Source organism: Rhinolophus hipposideros (genome assembly GCF_964194185.1).
Source record: "Rhinolophus hipposideros genome assembly, chromosome: 8".
Classification (NCBI taxonomy): Eukaryota; Metazoa; Chordata; class Mammalia; order Chiroptera; family Rhinolophidae; genus Rhinolophus; species Rhinolophus hipposideros.
Window position 1 is genome coordinate 80,073,089 of NC_138054.1, and position 20,921 is coordinate 80,094,009.

At 35.8% G+C, this 20,921-nt stretch overlaps 1 protein-coding gene across 2 annotated transcripts in view; it reads right to left on the reverse strand.

Moving 5' to 3' along the window:
* Window positions 1-20,921, reverse strand: part of KDM1A (lysine demethylase 1A) — a 55,169-nt gene that overhangs the window by 19,822 nt on the left and 14,426 nt on the right. The window contains exons 3-9 of one of the 2 annotated variants that reach the window (XM_081056608.1): window positions 15,638-15,697; window positions 10,578-10,711; window positions 7,701-7,779; window positions 6,974-7,066; window positions 5,375-5,481; window positions 3,704-3,785; window positions 2,929-3,023 (exon numbers count right to left, since the gene is read on the reverse strand). In XM_081056608.1, the coding sequence (XP_080912734.1) occupies window positions 2,929-3,023; window positions 3,704-3,785; window positions 5,375-5,481; window positions 6,974-7,066; window positions 7,701-7,779; window positions 10,578-10,711; window positions 15,638-15,697 (650 nt within the window). The remainder of the gene's footprint in view (window positions 1-2,928; window positions 3,024-3,703; window positions 3,786-5,374; window positions 5,482-6,973; window positions 7,067-7,700; window positions 7,780-10,577; window positions 10,712-15,637; window positions 15,698-20,921) is intronic. The other variant, XM_081056609.1, reaches the window with a different exon arrangement.

The following is a 20,921-nucleotide window of genomic DNA, read 5'->3' on the forward strand; positions in this document are numbered from 1 at the left end:
TCAGATTTCTAAAGCCACAAAACATACTTGTAATTATAAATTAATGGCGCTATATAAGGTCTTCGTATTTGTTCTATAAGCCAGTTGTCTGGTCCACAGGTGCCCATTCCTACTCAGAGCTAGACTACTGGGAACAGCAAGATACAGAAACATTAACACACCTTTTTAGGTATAACTAACTTAAGCCAAGTGGGACTCGAGGCTGCGAAGGATTTTTTTCCCCAAATTTGAAAACACAGAATCCTTCCTATTAAATCCTTGATAAATATCAGAGTTGAACAACTACAAAGATCACTTGCAAAAATATCTCTGCATACAAAATACTGAAAACCATCTACCAGTTTAATAGCCATTTACTACAGTGCTACTCAAAAGACTGATCCTAGTGAGATAAGGCGCTTATGCCAGAACCTAAACAACATACCACTTCCATCATGAGAAAGTTTTGCTGCAAGAAAAAAGTCATCATCTGAACTAACTGTGGCTAATGATATAGTCTATTTACATTCTGGGGCCAGCTATTTATCTCACCCCATACTGGAAACCAATAGTTCATGGATGGGTAGCTGGTTACAGCCCACTCTTGAGAGGAATACCAGTATACTCTTTAGAAACAAATTTTTTTTAATGTGTTCAAGTTTATCGAATACCAAGAAAGCAGACAATTTCTCTGGTATCTCTATAGAAAAAAACTTTTTTTACTGTTAGAACGACTAAATGAAAGTAGGCGTTCTGCACTCAGGAAAGTCTAAAGAAAAAGACAGTGTCTCAATAGTCAATGATAATCTTTGGTTTGAACTCTATTCCTTCTTGAGGACTAATGTAATATCCACTTCAGTGGCCTTGCTTCCTTAATTCAGTTCTCTATACTGTCTATCTCCCTAAAACACCTATCTGGTCATGTTACTTCCCCTGCTCTAGACGGTTTCAAGTCCCAACCGACATATCAGCCTACTAAGCAACATCCTTCACCCTAAACTTGGGCTTATCTCATCGGACCCTCACCAGTCTAACCCCCTCCTCCTTCAGAGGCCTCTTAGACTCAAATCTCCCTTTGCCTCCAATAATACCTTTCCCTCCACAACCACATGCTGAAATCCTATGCCACCTTCACAAATGCTCTCCTTCCCTCTCAACTTCTCCCCACTCTTGCCCTTCCCACCTCCAGAGACTCTTTCCCTTTTCCTTGGCTCTTCAGTACAAAGCAATTTATCCTTCTAGCTAACACTTGGCAAATCTGCCTCAACTGTGTTCCTGGAATATGCATAAGCAATATGTTTAGGGGGAAAAAAAACAGATTTTAATGACATCTATTATTCCTGATGCTCTTGGGTTCATAAGACATCTGGAGTCAAGGGGCTGAAATTTAAACCCCTTGAGGGAAGAGAGTACAGCTTCAGTGCTTAGAGTAGGGCCCAGATTTTGGCAAATGTTCAATAAATACTTGTTGACTGACTTGTGATTTGCTTTAAAATACTCCAGACCAAAAAAAGGGGGCTGGATCGATGAAATAAGATCAGAATGGAAAAATGGGAGCTCATTATAGTTTTCTTTCTACTTTTGTACATGTTTGAAAGTGTCCATAATAAAAAGTTGGAAAAAAATAATTATTTATATACCAGTCCCACTACATTGTGGCATCCTACACGGCAGGGAATATCTTATTTACCTCTGTGTCCTTTACAGGTCTTTGCATAGTAAAAGTTTACTGAATTGCTGAATTAACCTCCACTTCATCCTTTTTCTCTCATTCTATTTTGTTCATTCTGTCATAAAGATTCCCCCAAAAGCCCTGGCAGGAAATTTGGATCCAGAATGGTGGAGATGGGAACCAAGACATTCCCTCAAAGTCCGCCCTTCTTTTAGATGAACCCCATAAAGCTTAAAGATGTACAGCAATAGGTGAGCATGTCCCATGGGACCTATCACACAAAATTCAAGAGTTGGGATCTCACCACTTTTAGGAACAATAGTTAAACTGCCGTATACATAGCACATCTTCCCTTCCTCAAAATATGAAGATAATAATGTGCTTTTATCCTGAGAATGGTAGACTCCCTCACTCTTGATAGGGGAGTTGGTAAAACTTCTGAATACAAATTTTTGAATTTCACTCACGCCTAAAAATTAGGACTGACTTACACAGTCTAAGCCTGTATTTCCCCGAAAATAAGACCTAGCTGGACAATCAGCTCTAATGCATCTTTTGGAGCAAAAATTAATAAGACCGGTCTTATTTTACTGTAAGACTGGGCTAATATAATATATAATATAATGTAATGTGATATAATGTAATATAATACCGGATCTTATATTAAATTTTGCCCCAAAAGACGCAGCAGAGCTGACTGTCCGGTTCGGCCTGTTTTCCAGGGAAACAGGGTACAGTTGTTAAACGACCCTCACTCTCCCATCCCGAACATCACCGCCATGCTACTGCCATATTAAGTATGGAAACTCCTATGCCTCTGGGTCAACAAACACCACCATAAGCATCTGGCTAAGCACCACCATTTGGCTATTAGCCCATGAAAAACGTGAGCCTACAAACACAAAACTGAAGTCATACAGAGCACACAGAGCTAAAGCACACGATGGGAGGCACAATACAAAGAAATGAAGAATCAGGTGTCAATTACACAGGTCTCTTAGAGTAGGTGGTCACAGCTAAATAAAAAGATTAACTGTGTAGCTAGCCTTCATTAAATGTCTAAAGATAAATGCTTAACCAGGCATATAAATTTGCATATATGCAATAATGACCCCTTTCTATATAGCTCAGAGTTAAGGAACAATCAGAATAATGTGACATCATTTCTGCCCTCAGTTCATATGTATATGTGTATATATTCATCCACACATTTCCCCAAATATCATTTTCAACTGAACCTAAGAAGTTTTGAAAAGTTCTGTTTGTCTTCAACTTACAGCTTGTCCATTGGCTTCATAAAGTGGGCATTTTTGCTTGATCTTGGCCAGTTCCATATTTACTTGTTTGCTGACCACAGCCATGGGATTTCCTCCTAGAAAAAACTCAAACGATTAAATTCAACATACCCATGAAAAGAGAACAAAATCTTCAAAGCAAAAAAATACTTTTACTCAAAATTTAAAATACTCTAAGCTTAGGGTATGTGTGTTATATATTTTAAAAATGCCTGAAGTAAAACAAATGCATAAGATAAGCATAAAGAAGAAAGCAAAAAATTACCTATAATCCCACAAAGTTAGTTAACATTTTATTACAGATCCTTCTAGATTCTCCATGCATAAGATTAGATACATACAAAAGGATCATAACACATGTACTGTTCTGTAATCTTCAACTTAGCAGTAAATTGTGGACATTATTTCGTGTTGATACGGAGCTACATAATTTTTAGTGGCTGTGTAATTCTCATTGTGTAACAATTTAACCTTCTAATCTGCAATTTCTCATGTTCTGCTATGCCACATTCCAAATGCTCCAAACACAACATGGTCCACTTGTCTACTTAGGATACTTTCCTAGAACTGGATCTGCTAGATCCAAGTACTTGTACAATTTAAATTTTGCACACATTGCTATATCCTTTCAGGAAGACTATTTGTCAATTTACCTCTCACTAACACTAAGAATAGTGTTCTAAACCAACATATTTACAATACAAGCTTAAACAATCTTATGAGTCTCAGACCATGTATACAGCACAAAACCACTCACCAAGACCTGTCACTACCATGGCTCCAAGATCAGCTACATAGTTTCCTTTGCGAAATGTGGCAACTCGTCCACCTACACGATCCTGTTTTTCAGAAATTAAATGGCTAAAATCATCAATTCTATTTTAACCATAAGAACCTGGCATGGTACCATCCCAGGCCTCTGTCTTTTTGTAACTTAAAAAAGGGTGTGGTTTACAGTTTACCTGGAGTGCAATGAACAGTACTGTGGGCACAAAGAGTAAATGAAGTGTAAGTGGAAGACTATTTGAGGGAGTGGTAGGTAATACTGACATAAGAGGGATAGAATTATGATGTGAGGTAGGAAACAATTTGATACTCAAGAGACATATGCAGTCACAGGTACTGTTATCTCTCTGTCCAGCTGTCTATAATACCAATCTAACATACAGGCTGAGCAAGGGTCACCCACATAGAAAATACCTATTCACAAATTCCAACACTAAATGCCATCATTCTATCACCGAGTTCCGACTCTTGCCCTCTAGTCCCCAAAGTCAGCTGTGAATGATTTGATGGATGATTTCTCTGACAAATGGTTCTTTAGTGAAAACTCATGCCCATGGGCAGAGTGTCTACTAGGCATGAACTGTTGACAATACTTCTCATTTCGAATATAGGCCAAGGTTTATTTTATCTCTGCTGACTAGCAATTTGCAAGCATGGGGAAACTTTACTGAGCTACAGTGATATTTCAATTATGGATAAATTATATGGGCGTGCTCTGTAAACTCCAAACAAATAGAAAAGCAAAACAAAACAAAAACCTGCACACTGGATTAAAATTCCACATGGGTAGGGATCACAAATGATCCCATTATTCCTTACTGTATTCTTAGTACACAGGATACAGAGAACACACAAGTGTTTTCTGAATTAATTAATAAAATACTATTTTTAGTAAGAATGTATCAGGAATTGTTGACTTTTGATTTCCCCGTACTCAATCTGACAAGACTATTTTGAAATACTAGCAATTTATAAAAAGCAATTTGGATTGCACTGCACATAACATTTTGAAAGATTTTATAAAGTTTTAGATTGTTTAGGTTACCCTGAGAAGTGTTTTTTTAAATGGTGGGAGTCTAGGGAGGCCGTCAAGCCACCAAAAGATAATTAAATCTCAAAGTTTACTCATGAAAATAATTTGAACAGTAGCATTCTAATGTGATGCTCTTTTTCTCACTCTGTGCCATCACCCCTCTCCTCTTTTAGTTTCCACTTCTCAGAAGTGAATCAATCAATATCTTGGCTTCGTCAGGCCTTGAAAGATGGCTGCTGCCTGAGGAGCAACTCCTTTTCCTTGACTATCAAACAGGGAATACAACTTACTTTGTTCTACCACTGAAAACAACTGTCTCCTGCAAAGGATATGTACATGAAAGCCCCCCAAATAATGACCGGCAAATATCCATCAAAAGGACAGAAGGATCATTTACAAACTCTAACTACTACTCACGGAGCACTTTTCAAAGCTTTACTGTGAAAAATGCTTTATCCAATATAAATAACACTATCCAAAATACTTTTGATTATTAATACGTATCAATTTGGTTTAGCTCAAGTTATATGATTCCTTAATTTGCAACAGATAATTTCCTTGTCATATTTCCATTAGGTCAGGCTTCTAAACCCAAAATAAAACTCTTACCCTGGCTTCCAGAAGTGTGACATCCATTCCGAAACTTTGTAATTGACGAGCTGCTGCCAAGCCTGAGACCCCAGAGCCTATAATAATTACCTTTCCTGTCTTTTTAGCTAAAAGGAAAAAAAAAAGAAAAATAATTTTTTGTTGTAGGTTTGAGTTTGCATTTACGATATTTTATCATCAAAACCTCTAGGTTCTTAACATGCCATAATATCTTAAAAAGTAAACAATTCAGAAGTTATTTTCAAAATATGGAAACTATCTGAATACTAATTGGCAAATATATAAAATTTATAAACTCTAATTCAATGTTGAAAATACATAAATGAAATCCTTTATCTTAGGATTTACTTTCTCATTTTCAGTCATGTACTCCAGTATCTGTGGCCTTTGGTTAACTTACTCTGAATAATCTGCTTCGTTTACCTCACAATTCTACTAGGGCAATTTGACCAGCCAACTGATTTATTCTTAAAGGTATTTTCTTTAAGCTCTACTTCTACAGTCTTCAGTATCTCTTTTTGAAGATAAAAGTACCAAAAATAAATGTATTTTTAAAATAACAAATAAATGTATTAAATCTAAAACATCCCTTTCTCCTGGATTATCCAGATACCATGAAAAAGGGTAAATAGCATTTTAAAAATAAAAATGCAGCCTTTAGCAATATAAAGACCTGGTCAGTGAGGGAAAACCTTAAATCTCCTGCTTTCATAATTTACTTCTTCCATTTTTAACAAATTTAGTACTTTTAATTGATTCTTCTTAAATTGGAAATCCACTACCTTTTACTAAGTACCTATCAAACCAGAAATGGTAGGAAATGTAAATTTATGAAGAGATTTTAATTTTGACTTATAAAATAAACTCTGGAATATTTTGACTTCAAATGTAGATTTAGAAATCAAAATAAAATGCTAAAAGTTGTGGGGATAAGGGGGAAGGTGAGAGGATTAGAAAACAGTCGGTAACCACAAGATGGCCACGGGGTTTCCAACTATAATTTTACATATATATATATGTATATATGTATGTATATATGTATGTATATGTATGTATATGTATATACATATATATGTATATATATGCATATGTGTGTGTATATATACACACACACACACACACACACACACACATATATATAAAAGTAGTTATGGGAATGTTGGGTATAGCATAAAGAATATAATCAATAATATTGTAATAAATACGTACAGTGTCAGAGGGATACTAGATTTGTTGGGGTAAAAGATGGGAGAGGGTCTAGGGGCAGGGTGAAAAAGGTGAAGGGATTAAGTACAAATTGGTAGTTACAAAATAGTCATGGGGATGAAGAGTATAGCATAAGGAATATAGTCAGTAATATTGTAATAACTATATATGGTATCAGATGGGTAGATTTATTGGGGTGATCACTTCGTAAGTTATACAAATGTCTAATCACTGTTATACACCTAAAACTAATATACTATTGTATATCAACTGTAATTGAAAAATAAAACAATTATTTAATTTAAAAAAATGCTAAAAGTTTCCTGGAAATAGATAAGAGTCCTAGAACTAACTGTAACATAAAACCATGAAATGTGTGGGCCAGGTCCTTACTTGGGAGAGGTTTTATCCTCTTATAGATGCCGAAGTTGATGAGACCATGACGCTCTAAATAACTGTGAACTCGGTGGACAAGCACAGTGTCACCTACAGAATAAATGAATTGAAAAACATGTTTATATTTTCAGCAGTTTAAACAAAGAACTATAACTCTTCTAATTATTCATCATGAAGTCATTCTATACATCTTTTCCATAAGCTTCAGGTCATGTGACTCCTTTAGAAAAGTGACTCTGAGAACTCTTACTCTGTGAAGTACTACAAAATGCATATAACATCATTAAGAATTTTTAAAAATGGTATTCCACTATAGATGAAGTAAAAGATAAAACCAACCCTTTTTAATGTAGTATTATGCTCATTTACTTTGGCAAAAACTTTACAAGATTTTGTTGGTGGCAAATGGGAAATAAGAAAGCCAGATAATCAGTCAACTGAACACCAACAAAACTCCATGGATTAAAGTTGGACTATAGGTCTGGGGGAATTATTAGCAATCTCTTGAACTCATTCATCTGTCAATGCAATGTAAAAACCAGGAAAACAATTACAAACATACAAAACAGCTTGTCTAAATACAAGGCCCATTTTTGCACAGCACAAGGTGAAGATGAAAATATTAATGAAAAAATTCATTATTGAGGAACCATAAGCCTCCTGGAAAGAAATAACAATTTTCACAATCCAGTCCAAAACCAGTCCTCCTGTACACATTACTTACTGTTGTAAGGTGCTTCTAATTGTTGGAGAGTAGCCTCAAATGTCAGCTGAATCTTTGGATTATCCAACCACAACTGCAACTGCATTTAAACAATACAAACTGCATTACATATAATTAAACATAGACCATTTTAAAATATCTTTTTAACTTTAAGGCTCCACGTATGGGCTTTGTTTTCACTGAAACAATGAGGGTTATATTCCTGACAAAGAAACTGATGAAATACAAAACCATGTCGTGAGAGACCAGCAGCCGGTTAGAGCTGCTGACCAACGACCGGCAACCGACCGCCTCAGCCGGGGGAAGCGCAAGGCTCATAATACCAGCATGGGCCAGGGAGCTGTGTCCTACACAACTAGACTGAGAAACAACGGCTTGAACCAGAGTGCATGGGGGGCGGGGGGAGAGGGGGTGGTGGAGAGTTAATTAGAAGCTGGGAGATATTTAACCTAAAAAAAGAAAAACACCTAGTAACTTGCCAAGATCATATAGCTGGTAGGGAGTAACTAGGATTTAAACCTGGGTTGCATGACTCCAAAGCTACTGAGTAGATAAAATCCAAAAAAACCAAATGATCAATTATAATAGATATACAAAGGTGGGGGGAAGATGTGCCAAGCATTACTCCTCAGTTTTTGGCTTGCAAAACTAAATGAGTTGGTATGCCATTCAGGGAATGAGGATCACTGAAAGAGATAATGTGTTAGTTTAGTTTTAAGACAACCAAGATTAGCATCTAAATGTATAGCTGGGGCTCACAGGAAAGTTAAGAGCCATTTGCTTAATGGTGATAACTGAAACCAAATGTGTAGAAGAGGGTCCCTGGGGGCAAACACAGGCGTGAGGAGAGGACCAGAGCCTTATGGAACTCCAACCAGTTCATATAATGGCTTACAAGGATAAGCCTACAAAGGGGTCAGAAAAGACAATAGCCAGGGAAATAGGAGAAAAACCAAAATACTATGTTAAGCTGAGGGATTAGTGTGTTTAAGAAAAAAGGAGTGGTCAGTTATTTCAAATAATGATGAAAAAGCAGTTAAGATGAGGAATGAAAAAATTATGGTACAATCAATGGGCTCTAACATGAATTCTCTGCAAATTGAACATAGATCTGCAAAATGCAACACCAACTACGTACACACCACCATATTTGAAGTCTTAGCTAAAACTTAATAAAGACTGCTGCTCCACAGACAAGTTTCAATGAAGAATGCATTTGGGCATGTGTAAATAACCCTATTAAGAGCTATAACCAAATCCATATGCATCTCACTTTACTCTGTGGCCATTGTCAAGGGAAAATGGAATTCCTCAAGCACACACTGGGCCCGCCATGCTCCTTATCCCTCAACATAAGCCTTCTTCCTCCTTCGAGCCTATACAATAAAGCTCAGTTATAGGTTCTACTTCAACAATTCTAAAATTGCAGTTTCAAAATCTGGGAGCAAAAGACTTAGCTTGAGACAACAGAACTGATAGAACTCTTACAGGAGAGAATGATTTATCTGTTTTACAGCCAGAGACCACAACTCTACCCTGGGTCAGTCCCTCCCTAAATCTGGACTTTTGGTCACAAGAAATGAATCAGAAAAAATAGAGATCACTGTAAATCCACCAAGGAAATTCAAGTAAAAAAGTGAAAACTCCCCTCAGATGAAACAAAAAAAATGACAATTTTGTCTAAAAAAATCCACTTAGATCCAATGGTTGATATGCTACACATATATGCTGATTCAATTACAGGACAAATCAGACCCAGAAATACACATGAAGCATTTCCATTCACTTAAAAAAAAAAAAAACACCAGTTTTTTCTTCACAAAAAAGAACCTTTATTCTGTACCACAAAAACCTAGTACGACCTACCAATCACTCCAGCTAAATGACATTTAACAATCCAAATTTAGCAGGGGTTTTACAATCTAACAGCCAAAATAAAGTTAGGGGTAGCTAAAAAGCAGACATGCTAAAACAACAACTCTGAGCTATATTCAAAATAGCTAAAATTACAACATAAATTTTCTTTGTATCACCCTAGAGTACAATGAATGTGTTCTGAATAATACCTTGCCCTCCTCTCTCTACAGCTAAACAATTTCTGATGAAGAAAGGACATGAAAGAAAAATTCACAGAAGAAATACAAAAAACTAATAAATGCGAAAAAGCAGTCCGTCTAAGTAATCCAAGAAATGGAAAATACATGAAATGGATTTGGTATGTTATAGCAGAACAGATTATCCTCATTTTAATAACAAAAACAGGGGCAGAGCAATGGGGGTGTCACCTTGTTCAGCCTCTCTGGGAAGCGATCTGGCAACATGTATCAAAACTGAAAGTGTTTCATGTTTTTCTAACAAAGAAGTTTTCCTTCTAGAACTCTATGGAAGGAAATAAACAGAAATAGAGTAAAAAATGTATAAAAGCTATTCAGAGCTTAATTATAATAAAGCAAAAATGAACATTTAAATATCCAACAGTTAAATTACGACCCAACTGTCAGATGAAATATTATGCAGGCATTAAAATCAATCATTTAGCCAGAGAAGGAGGCTAAAGCAGAAGAATAGAACAAAATAAGGGTTTCTGTCACCCTGGGAAGGAAAAACAAAGCGATTATTTTAAAAGTATATTTTAAAAAAATGTTTAAAGATTCTTATTGTGTTCATGAGGTTCTGAGGAATGAAAAGGATCCAAAGAATGAGAGCAAGTAGGATCTCAATTTTGTAAAAACAAGAATTACATATACATTTTTTTAAGTACCTGAAGGAAAAAAAATGACTAATTTTTAACAATGGTTGTCTTTTCCCCATATTCTCTATAAGAGCAATATGCACTGTTTATAACCAAGGTGGAAAAAAGCTGACATGGAAACTTACTGTGCGGTTTCTAATAAATAGGAAAACCTTCTGGGTCTGCTGTGGTCCACTGATGATATCTGGAAAACAGGCTGCTTCTTGAGAAGTCATCCGGTCATGAGGAAGTCTACTCTGGAATGCTGCACCCTCCACACCTAGCGAAGAAAGCAAAGGACTTCTGGGAAAAGTGCACGTGAATACAAACCTAGGGCTAAGGATTCTGCCTCAAACTCCCTTTTGGCCTGAAGAACCTCTGTAAAGCTTTGCCTCATTCACAGCCGGATCGCACCTCCTTTGGAAAAAAAAAAAATCTTTCAATTTGCCCCAAAGCTAAAAACATTCTAAGAATTTAGTCACTCTTTTGAGCTTAACATTCCAAAATTACAGTTTATTGAGTGAAACAAATATACCTTATAAAACATAAGGCACTGGAGTATTTTTTCATTGACAAAATAACTTTATAATTTTGGTGGATATTCTAATTAAAATCAGTATCAATGATAGTGTACAATAAAAGTTAAAACTAAAGAAAAATACACTAACAGGAAAGCAAAAGGCTATGGAGTGAAAAATATAATCACATGCCCTCTTTTAGGATTACAGGAGGGAACATGAAGAGGACTCCAAGGTTGAATAACCAAAAGCACGAAATACACAATCTTGTCAATGCTGTATCATCATTAGTTCTCCTAACTCAATGCTGGCAAACAGTGAAAGAAATCAAGCAGACTAAATCAGGAGACAGAGGAAAGGCAAGGAATTTTATCTTTTCTGGCAGAAACATTAAAAATGGTTTACTACATAATAATGCAAGTGCAGCATGTTACTGCATACACTGTATACTACATATATGTAGTGTACACATATCTTATATACAAGTAAAATATGTTATTTTGAAATTCTTTAAATTGGGTATTAAACTGATGTTTTTATAAGCTGGTGGTTAAGTACATCTTTATAAGATGTCCTTAGATACACATTTACATGTATTTCTAAGATCACCTTATAAAGATGCACTTAACCATCAGCTTATGAAAATATCAAGACACAATTTAAAGAGGTTCAATAAAACTGAAGTAATAATATATGATTAATGAAACAGGCACCAGATATCCATATTTAATTATTTTAAAGCATATAAAACAAGAAGTTGGAAGCACTGATAATGGAAGCAAAATTAAAGGAAAGGTATTAGTAAGATTAGGAGAATAAAAAGAACAAGGCAGATAAAGCTGTAACTTAGAAAATTATAGTTAAGCTGTTGAGGTGTTGTTTCCACAAAGACATTCAAACACAACCTAGGAAAAAAATAATGATTAACAAGAGGTCAGGCAAAAATGCCTAATGCTATTGGGCTGCACATTAAGAAACACTGTTCTCGGAGACAACAAGAAAGATCTATCCATCTGCAATAGATAATGAGGGCACAAATACTGTGTTCAAGTTACTAAATCAAATCAACATCCTCACATTTAATGAATCCCAACCTAAAATTAAAGGCTGTCAGGATCATTATTATTCCTTAAAGAAAAATATAATCACTAAGGGCCATATTGCTGAGGATGGAGCATGAAATTAAGGCACGAAAAGAAGAAAATTTCAGTTATGTGAAATTTTCTAAAACTGTGCAGCTTTGATATCCCCAGTACCCTACCACCAAAAATCAAAACAAACTAACCAAACAAAAAACAAAACCAAGACCAAAAACATGTCATATTATAAGGAGCATTAGCTACATAATAATAATAATAATAATAGTAATTAATAATCCTGAGTGTTTGGACCAAATATCTCAACAGGTTACTTCTTGGTGTATTTCATGAGTGTATACTATAAGCATGAAAATCAATAAACTATAAATTCTCCTTCTCAAAAATAGGAGTTGTTTTTTTCTTAGATATGTTACCTTCTATATGTTTAATAGGTGGTCACTGAACATCAATTTTTCTGCAAAATATTATTGTTAATGACAAGAAAACCACATAGGAAAAACACTAAATTTATATTACATTTGGTTCCTCTTTCCATGTGTTCTTATCAAAAATCACTAATATAGCTGGCTGACTTTGGGAATCTTATATGTAACAATTTAAAATTTTTATTATATAAGTCATGTGGCAGTTTTAAAGTACCTTTAAATCAAACATCAAAAGTTCAACAAAAGGAATTTAAAGAAGCCAAAAGGTGTGACATTAGTGTATCCTGAATAGTATTTTCCGTTTTGATCGTCTACATAACATCTAAAATTACCTAGTCGTTCTTATACTTTATCAATTTTTAAAAATGAAAAATGGTCTCTAAAAACTCTCAGTTCATTATTTTCTTCCTTTGGTTTTTAAGGATGAAGACTATTATTTCAAGGAAGGAAGGCCACTATCAAAATCAAGGTGAAAAGCCTGAAAGATAAAAATCTAACCTTTTTTCAAAGAAACAAAAATTAACTTGGAACCTAAACTGTTTAGAAGCTCAATCAAAACATCCTTTCTATAGGATATTTCCAAAATGAACTAATAGACCACTAACTCATAAGTGTATCCTTTAGAGGGAAAAATCTTAGAGAATACAGTTCACTTTAAAAGGAAGTATCAGTAGTACCGATAATTCAGAAGCAATTTACACTTGGCTCTGGAACATACTTTTATACTTTGGTGTTTGTGTACACTTAACAGAATCTGGTGTTCTAGAAATTTAGAATGTTTCAAAGATGCTATCTAAATTGTTTTTAAGCCCCAAGTCTGCCTACATACCAATTTTGCCCTTGGTTCAATTCCTCTTTCTCACCACTTCACACCAGGAAAGTCTAGCATCACCTGTCAAAATGCAGTGATGCTAAAGCACCACTGTCCTTTCTAATGGTCTGACTAGCTCAACACTTTCTCTGAAACATAGTATAAATAGTTAAATTATTTAAGGGAATAATTTAGACCTTCCAGGATAGGTCAATTAGAGAGGCAGAAAGGGGTGCTGAGGATACCTGAAATCATTTCTCCCCTGATTCTGATATAATAAAGGCAGTACTGTGAGAAGAGTAAGGTAATAGAAATATAAAAATTAACAAAGAAAAGAAGGCGTCCATGAGAGTTACTTGCCTTTTTTTTGCCCATAAAGTAGGTAAATTAACTATAACTAGATTTCTAGCTGAAGAGTGAAAACAAAAGCCTGATGGGATCTACACATAAAAGACTACCTAAAATTAGTAAACTATGGATGCACCATATCCAGCCCTACAATAGTTTAAAAATAAAAAGAATAAAGAATAGGGGGAGAGGAGAGAAATGAAAAAAAAAAAGAGGAGAATCCCATGATTTCTTATGCTTTAGGGGTTTTACTTTTAGGGTAAACACACTTTAAATGATTCCATGATGGAGGGTGTAATGAACAGTCTGCTGAAAAAACAAGACCTCTGGGTTCTCACTCCCCCAACTACTGGTGTACAAGTCATTTAAATTTGTTTCAGGTCCTAAGCCATAAAACAGGGGTGATAACAATACCACCTGTTTGTCTAGGAAGCTAGACAAGATGACCTCAAGTTCCCTTCTAGCATAAGATTTAGAATGTATACACCAACTTGAAGTGGGTTTTAAAAAGTCAAGATATGATCCTGGCCCGAAGATACTCATGAGGGTTATTTGTCTTTATTAAGAGAAGAATGTTGATCGCTGATAAGCACATGTTTCTAATGCTGATTGATCATCTCCCAAATGCATGCTTCTGAACATGACAAAGATCTGAAAAGAGATCTTGAAGGGTTCAGAATAGTCAGCACCATTCCTGGAAACAAAACTCATGTTCTACTAATATTAAGTCAGTAGCACCACAGTTTTATATGAAAGTCTGCTTTTAATTTCAGCAATACAATGTATTATTTAGTTAAGCAAAAGAGTAAATCTATTCACATAAAAACAAAACAAAAAGCAACAAGAAAACTCAACATAATCTTCAAGATTAGAGCTCTAAACGGTATCCCTGATCCTCAACAATTCCATAAAGATCCAAGTGTGCGTCCTTTGATGAAAAGCATTCGTGAAGGTTTATCTGCCATAGACTCTGACTGAGGACTTTAACTCCTCTAAGATAACCACATACTTACTGGTCATCAACTGCCAATCCTTGGGATAGCATTTAAAGAAGTCTACTTCTAACACTCTGGATCCCCGAAATACTAACATATGTATTAACATTGAACTACCTTTGCTCCAAGAGAGTAAAACACAAATACTCCCCGGACCTGCTGCATGCAAACTGCAATAGACAAATCATTTTAAAGTAGACTAACAGTTGAAAGATGACAAACTCCAAAAATGAACACCTATCCCAATTTGATCAAAATATAAAACCAGCCTTGACATTGGAACACACAAAAACATCCTTTAAGAGGCAAAGAAGAAATCCAGACATACTATTATACTTTGGATTCCTGGAACAAACTTTAACTGTTCCAAATGGGCCCCTAAAAATCACTTAACCTTTTACTTTTTCCTAGAAGTAAAAAATCTCAGTTTGATCTGAAAAGAAAGAGCAATTTGAGCAAACTTTTTTAAAAAAGATCAATTTTCATGTGAGAAAGAAAATGTTTAAACTGCAAAATGATTGACTATGTAATATTAACTGAAAAAAATTTACTCAACACCATATAACAACCATTTCTAAAGAGTCACTTGCCTGCATAATTCCTGATTAGTCCTACAATGCCTTTCCGTCCTATTTTTTTTCTTTTTTGAAGACTTTCAGCCTACGGATTCTCCTCTCCATGTATACAGTTATACTTGTTTTGAAAGGTCCCATGACTCCTAAGTCTATGTCATGTTTACTGATACTGTAAAGGCTGCTGGGGAGAAAAGCACCCGCCATCTCCTTAAAATCGAAGAGCAGAGGGCTGAGATCGGCCTGAGGACTTCAAAAGGTTTTGCTTGCCTTTGTTTTGGCTACACTCTCTACTAATACTACTCTGTCCTGTGGGTTGAATTTTCCCTGAGCTTGGGACTAAAATGTGGATACCACAGCCAACAACACTTGCAAGCATCACTCCCTGACTTGGCGGCTCTTGCTACTAAGTGGCAAGCATCTAATGCCACCCTCACCTGATGCTTGGCCGTCTCCATACCCTCCAGAACTGTCGTCTTGAAGTCCTCCTGCTTGCCCTGTGGAAGGAAAGAGGAGAACTCAGGGACCTTACTCCATAAATTGAGATAATATCTGGACATAAAGGCCTAACAGTTGGCGACTCACGAATTCACCACCAACTAGTGAACCCACATTCAGAGAGCTCCTTCTTCTGGAGTCAAGGCCCAGGGAATCACATCATAGTCTTCAAAATTCTGGTCAGGATGTTTCAATTTTACATGCTGATTCTTGTTGAAAGGCAGCAAAAAACAAAGTACATAGTAATTCTAACTGTTAAATCTTTGCTGTCAGTCTCATTTAATAGTCACGGTTGGAATTCCAAATGCCTTTTATCACTTGTTGCTAGACTGAGAACAGGTGTGACATGGGCTCTTGGATCTAGTGTTTCAACAATTCAACATCTCCTCAGTATCTCTCTATCTTACCTATCTAAAAAGTATGTAAGACAACAAGCAGAAGACTTACAATTTTAATGAAAAATTCTCCCCTTGACTTCAAAGCAGGGACTACATAACAATTCAGTTCTAAAAGTTTTATTTACTATACATACTAGACAGTGCTAGATCTGAATATGCCAGCGCTTCCTTAGTAAAACTTTAACACACACTATAAGATGACCAGCAGTCATGCCAAGTACCGTAGATAGACACACACTTGGGGCGGGGGGGAGGGGGGGGTTGTGCAGGCAAGATCTTGGTGGCACTTCTACCTCAAGCTACAAAATAAGCCTGCTAAGATAATTTCCTCATTGATTAATGTGTAGAAGTAACTTCAAGAAAAGTATCACAGCTTGAAAGTTCAATCTGAGAAAGTCAGGATTTATCATCTTCCAGGCTTTTCCAAAATCAATCACCAAGACAGATGCTATGATCCTCTTAAACTCCTAGCCACCTGGTACACTACGGAAAGCTACGCTGTGATCTTTGAAAGATAAGGAAACACTCCCCCCACCCCAACACACACACACCAATGATCTAAAAAAATTGACAAGCGTCATTTAAACAGTTTATCTGAAAAGAATCTCAACTAGAAAGCAGATTGATTATTCTACCATTTGAGTTGAAAGGGAGCAGCAAAGTGAAACTAATGTAGCATCCTACTGTAAGAATGGTCCCGGGTCTTCAAGACTTAAAATGACATCTTCATCTGTAAGTATGTGAACGTGTTTAGGTACAAATGATTTTTGACAATATGAGAATGTGTTCCTAGAAGGTATATGCTCTGCTTTGAAGATAGAATAGAATCTCATTCTCAAATTATCTCACTATGTTCTTGTCTGAAGGGCCCTTTAGGTTCCAGAAGGTTATGCTTCTCAAACAAGGCACAAAGCATATGATTTGTTTACAACCTTTGGAAAACGACATAGAATTATGAAGAGATGAAGCCAATTACTTAATCTAATCTGAAAATTTATCTTGAAAATGCAGGCCCTGCATTTAAACTTTTACTTTTCAAGTTTAAATAAAAAATGTTCATTCTTAAACTTCTGGATATATTCATAAAAATCTTTCAAAGTTAAAAAAGTTGTCATTGTTTTGTTTGGTTCCAAATAAAACCAATCTCGGTAAGACTGAACCGTATTTTTAAAAATGGGGAGAGAAGCTCAGAACCATGAAGTAAATTTGGTTTCCAAGAACAACATTTAGGCATTAGGAATAACACACAGCTCCTCTCTCAAATGATATTCCTAGTGTGGCAAAGAATAAAAGAAATAGTCTCTTATCATGAAGGCATCTAACCACCACTTCTAAAAAAATTAAAAATTAAAACAAAAACTACTTTCAAGCCAGCCATTAAACCTAAATTATTTTGTTTTCCTTCTAAATTTCTATTGTTTTCCTTTTCCCACCACTCGCCATGTAATATGCTAATTATTTTAATCTACAGGTAGCTCTTAACTGATTCTTTTCTGTCAATGCTATTTTAAATAGAAACATGGATTTCTTACTTCTGAGGACTTATGTCTTCAAAAGGTTAACCGGTTGCCCTTTTATAAACAAGGTAGGGCAGTCTTTTCGCGTTCTGCTTTTGCAAAAAGTAACTACCAAAACTCTTATACAGATACTGTCCTTTGATAAAAAGATGTAAGAGAACTACGGAAAATATTCAATACTCTGGGGAAGATTTTTAAAAGGGATCCCTCCTAACAGCAGAAAGTCAAAAAAAAGGAAGAAAGAAATGAAACTCCAAAGCATTACTTCAGCAGAGAAACAGGAGAAAACCAAGCAGAAGGTGATATAAGGATGTAAGAAATGATGGAAAACAAAACAAAAAGTGCTTAACATTAAGCACAGAAACAATAGATTTATCTCTTAACTTGAAGCTTTATAACATGTTTGGATTCTGCTTCTGACAGTGGCACAACGACATGGAACAGCAGGCGAGCACTACTGATTTCAATCAAACCTGACAAGATGCATAAAAAAATCTCAAAAGTTAAATCCGTCTTTGGAAACATAAGTTTCTACTACATTAACAATCCGTTGAGTTTCTTATTTAATATTCTCACTAATTCAATGTTTACTGAATACCCATCCAAAACTGCCAAGCACAAATACAAACCTAGGATAGCTTGAGTCCCTATTTTAAAAAGGCTTATAATTTAATTGGGGAAAGATGAAAAATACCAAGGAACTCTTTTTTTTTTTAAGGAAACAAGGAGTTAACACAGACTTAAGAGAATCAGGGAAACTTTTCTGAAGCAGTCCAGAGATGTTTGGATAGACTTAGGAGGCAGTGAAATCACCAGCATGATCCAGAACATTTACAAAAGCAAAGAGAAAAAGCACAAGACACGGTATGTGCAGAGAAGCACCCGGTTCCCTGCTTAGTGAAAGAGGTGGTCCAAGAGCAGTGGGAGATGGAGCAGTACAGACACAATGGGCCCAAACCTAAACTTGATCTTAATAATAATGATGGAGAACTGTCTGATCTTTGGCAGGAAAGCAGCAAAAAAGGGGATATTTTAGTTAAGCTAATCTGGTTACTTTGTACCTGGATAGATTAGAGGGAAACGGTGACCTAGATAAAAGACCCAATCAAAAGGCTACTAAAATAATTTAGATGTGAAATAAAATCCACTAGAATAAAAAGGTGACGGTGAAAATAGATCAGGCATAACAAATCAAAAAGGCTGTGCACAGGAAGTTACATGACTTTACCAGACTTAATAAAAGGGATAAAGGACTTTCAAGATGATTCCAAGTTTTTTAAGTTCAGGGGATGGAATGGACAAAATAGGAAATTGGGAGATAGGTTAGTAAAATTAAACGGATGGCTGGAAATTACAGATTAGAACTCAAGTAAGAATGGGGCTAAAAGACTTTAAAATACTATGGAGGTAATAACTGGCTCAGAGAGTTTAAAGCAATTGTAAATGAATGATTAATCCATAAGGAAAGCCACAGTTTCAAAGAAGAATTGGTCAATCTAGACAAATGATGAATAAGCTGAAACATTCTTTTTGAGAAAAGTAGTGAGTGACCAGTGACCATCACCATTGCATGCTCTCCTCTCCGTAGCGAGAGGCTGCTTTTAAAAACCCAAGTGTACTACTCCTGGTGCATCTCTTACCTGCTAATTTTTAAACTATGATTCCTGGCAGAAGAATTAATGATCTACGGCAGTTCAAAGATATGCAAAAAAAAGTGAATTTTGGGCTGACAAAGGCTGACTAAACTAGCATGAAGGAAAAGCCTTAGGGGTTCGGTTAAAGCACATCAGAAGCATGTTAACACAGCTAACACTGCTCAATACCCTCCAACAAAATTATCCAAAATGAAATCTACGGGGTCTAATTGGAGTAGCAATCCTAGGATTACAGTTGTCATTTAAAATACTGAACGAAAACAGATAGCCTTCTTAAGGTCTAAAAAGCAGGAAAATGGTGCTGCTTGAGGGTAGCAGCCTGCCTGGAACTTTCCCACTATACCACTGGAGGAGGAGGAGCACAGCTGATTTGCCCCCAAGACTTAACACTGGGGCAGAAGTGCTCGATGGCAGGTGTCCTATACCAAGGAAAGCAAGCCCTACAGGAAAGGGAGGAAAGCAAGGCTTTTCCAAACCAATGGAAAGAATTGACTTTTTCAACATGCTATTTCCCTCCACATCCAATAGCAGGGGTTTTCTTATTTTGTTGCAAAGTCTTCGTTTGTAGTTAACTTTTCAAAATGTTCCAAAGAAAGTCTACAATTCAGATGCTATGGAGGCTGCTCAACTACCACGCCTAAGGTGTTTGAGTAGTTAACAACAAAGCTTACTGTTCTAGTTATTCACCTGTTTTTAAAAAGGCCAATATTGAACTTTATTCTGGACCTGCTATTAAAAGAACCATTGTAACTTTCCATAACTGATAACCATGAATAAGTTTCCGAAAGACAGAGAATCCCCTTTTCCTGGTCAAGTAAGTTTCTCAGAATGCTGGCAATCTACATGTTCCAAGACTAGAATCAGAGGCTCCTTTCATGTTAAACATGACTTGAGTCTAGACTGCTATGACGAAGATACAATTCCTTAAGTGTTAATTAATCATATGTACTTATCTATCTTCAAATAACAGAAGATGCAAAAAACAATAAAAACAAAAACACAACCCTACCTTCAAATGTTTAAAACTTCTGTTATCAGAAAATATGGCAAAATGTTAACATCTGATATATTTCAATCGCTGATACACGGATTTTGATTATGTTGTTCTCTGAGGAGAGAAAGTACTAGAATGTACCAAGATTTGCCATTCTTTCTGATTTAACATATAAAAGCTTAAAGAGTGTTGAAATGGGCCTACACTCCCGTTTCCAAAGGTGACAAGGTATGTTGACTAGTCCAAACCTAACCTGATTCTTTTTTGAATAAAATATCAATCCAACCTATTCCTGGTTCAGCTCTGTGTTTAAATATAAGATGTTTGTACACAAAGGTGGAGTTCGTATTTTCTTATTTGATCCTCATATCAAGCCCCATTTTGCAGAAGAGAAAAATCCTTACAAAATACCTTGTTCCTCAAAGTACCATGATCAGACCAAATAAAGGTAGCAAACCAAATTCAAGGAAATTGTAAAAACAAAGTTGCTCAACTAAACAAATTATTACTTTGCCTGAATAAAAATAAAACAAAATAATGAAATGAAATCATTAAGAAACATAGCTCAATTTCTCAAAAATCACACATAAATTGATAACATCTGATTCAATGATTCTTATCAGCCAAAAGCAGTAAACAGTTAAAAATCAAGTATCTCA